Genomic DNA, 1,408 nt, shown 5'->3' with positions numbered 1-1,408 from the left:
AATTTCATTCATTTGCTCTGGCGTTCTCCATGACTGGGTCCCTCTAAACTCTAAGGTCATTTATTTGTAATGGCGGGTGAAGCTGAGGTTTAGTCAAATGATTTAGCAACACCCACATGCAAATGAAGTAGGAAAACTGAGTGATAAAGCAGATCAAGTGACCCTCACCGAAGAGCTGCCAGCAGAGGAGCAGGTTCTTGTGGAGAATGAAAATGATCTGTCTGGGGGTCTTTTTCTTTTTGGCAGCTTTCTCAGGTGAGTGGATGAACCTACAGGTGTCTGGTTAGGACAGTTGGGCTAGGATAGGGAAGATTGTTTTAAGGCTACGACGTAGCAGAGGGATTCAGGAATTCTGAATTCAAAATCCAAGAGCTTTAAACAAATCCCATAGGATGGAATTTTAAAGCCATCAAGAGGACTTTGATACCCAATTTTCATTATTTTTAATGGGAACTAGGTGTCAAAATCCCTTAGACAGCTTGAGAAATCTCAGGCTGAGTTTGTGCCTCAGTTTCCCCTCTGCAAAATGGGGATAACTGTACTTCCTTTCTTCCCAGCAGTGCGGTGTGCATAAATTCGTTATTACATACAAGCAGATCAGATACTGCCATGAGGATGGCAAAGGAAAGACTTGGATAAACCTGAGAAGAGGAGGAAAAGAATGGCATTAATTGTGTTTTTATTGTTGTTTATTTACAGGTGTCAGCTCCCAGATCCAGCTGACCCAGTCCGGGGCAGAAATCAAAAAGCCTGGAGAGTCTGTGAGGGTGACATGTAAAACCTCCGGCTACACCTTTACCAGCTACAACATTAACTGGGTACGGCAGGCTCCCAGGAAAGGGCTGGAGTGGATAAGATATATCACCCCCAGTACTGGTGGCACGGGCTACACCCAGGCCTTCCAGGGGCGCTTCACCATCACCAGGGACACCTCCATAAGCACGGCCTATCTACAGCTGGGCAGCCTGAGAACCGATGACACGGCCACGTATTACTGTGCTAGGGACACAGTGACACAAACCACATCTACAGCAACTCAAAAACTCTCAGTGAGAACCCCGGTCTCTGAAGAACACTGGAGCCTTTAGTCCCCCCAGAGAGCATTTGCCCATGTAAACAGATTGTGGGTAATTTCCCCCAAATTTCTTAGGTTCCTCACTCACTTAAGCCTCATGCTAAATAGATTTTTTTCTGGCTCCTAAGTCACTTCTCAAAATATGAATTAGGCTCCTGTGACAGAGTCATCTGTCACTGCAGCAAAACTGTCCTGGGTGAATGGCCTAAGCACCACGTATGGGGTATGTTGAGGAGGGGTCTTTCAATCTCTCCTGTTGAAGCTGTTCCACTGTGACTCATTTAATACTCATGTGGCCTGAAAGAGAATGAGGGTATCTGTACCCCAATGTCA

General features: G+C 45.9%; 1 gene segment (V, D, J or C); it reads left to right on the top strand.

Annotated features, from left to right (window-relative positions):
- Positions 1-246: 246 nt before the first annotated feature.
- Positions 247-1,049, top strand: LOC112121478 (the record flags this gene model as incomplete). The annotated part of the segment is given in 2 exon segments: positions 247-255; positions 700-1,049. Coding segments are annotated over 2 exon segments (359 nt in total), but the record flags the coding sequence as incomplete, so codon positions are not given.
- Between the last annotated feature and the right edge of the window lie 359 nt (positions 1,050-1,408).

Source organism: Terrapene carolina, unplaced genomic scaffold, assembly GCF_002925995.2.
Source record: "Terrapene carolina triunguis isolate 2854851 unplaced genomic scaffold, T_m_triunguis-2.0 Scaffold24114, whole genome shotgun sequence".
Classification (NCBI taxonomy): Eukaryota; Metazoa; Chordata; order Testudines; family Emydidae; genus Terrapene; species Terrapene triunguis.
This window is presented reverse-complemented; position numbering and strand designations above follow the sequence as displayed.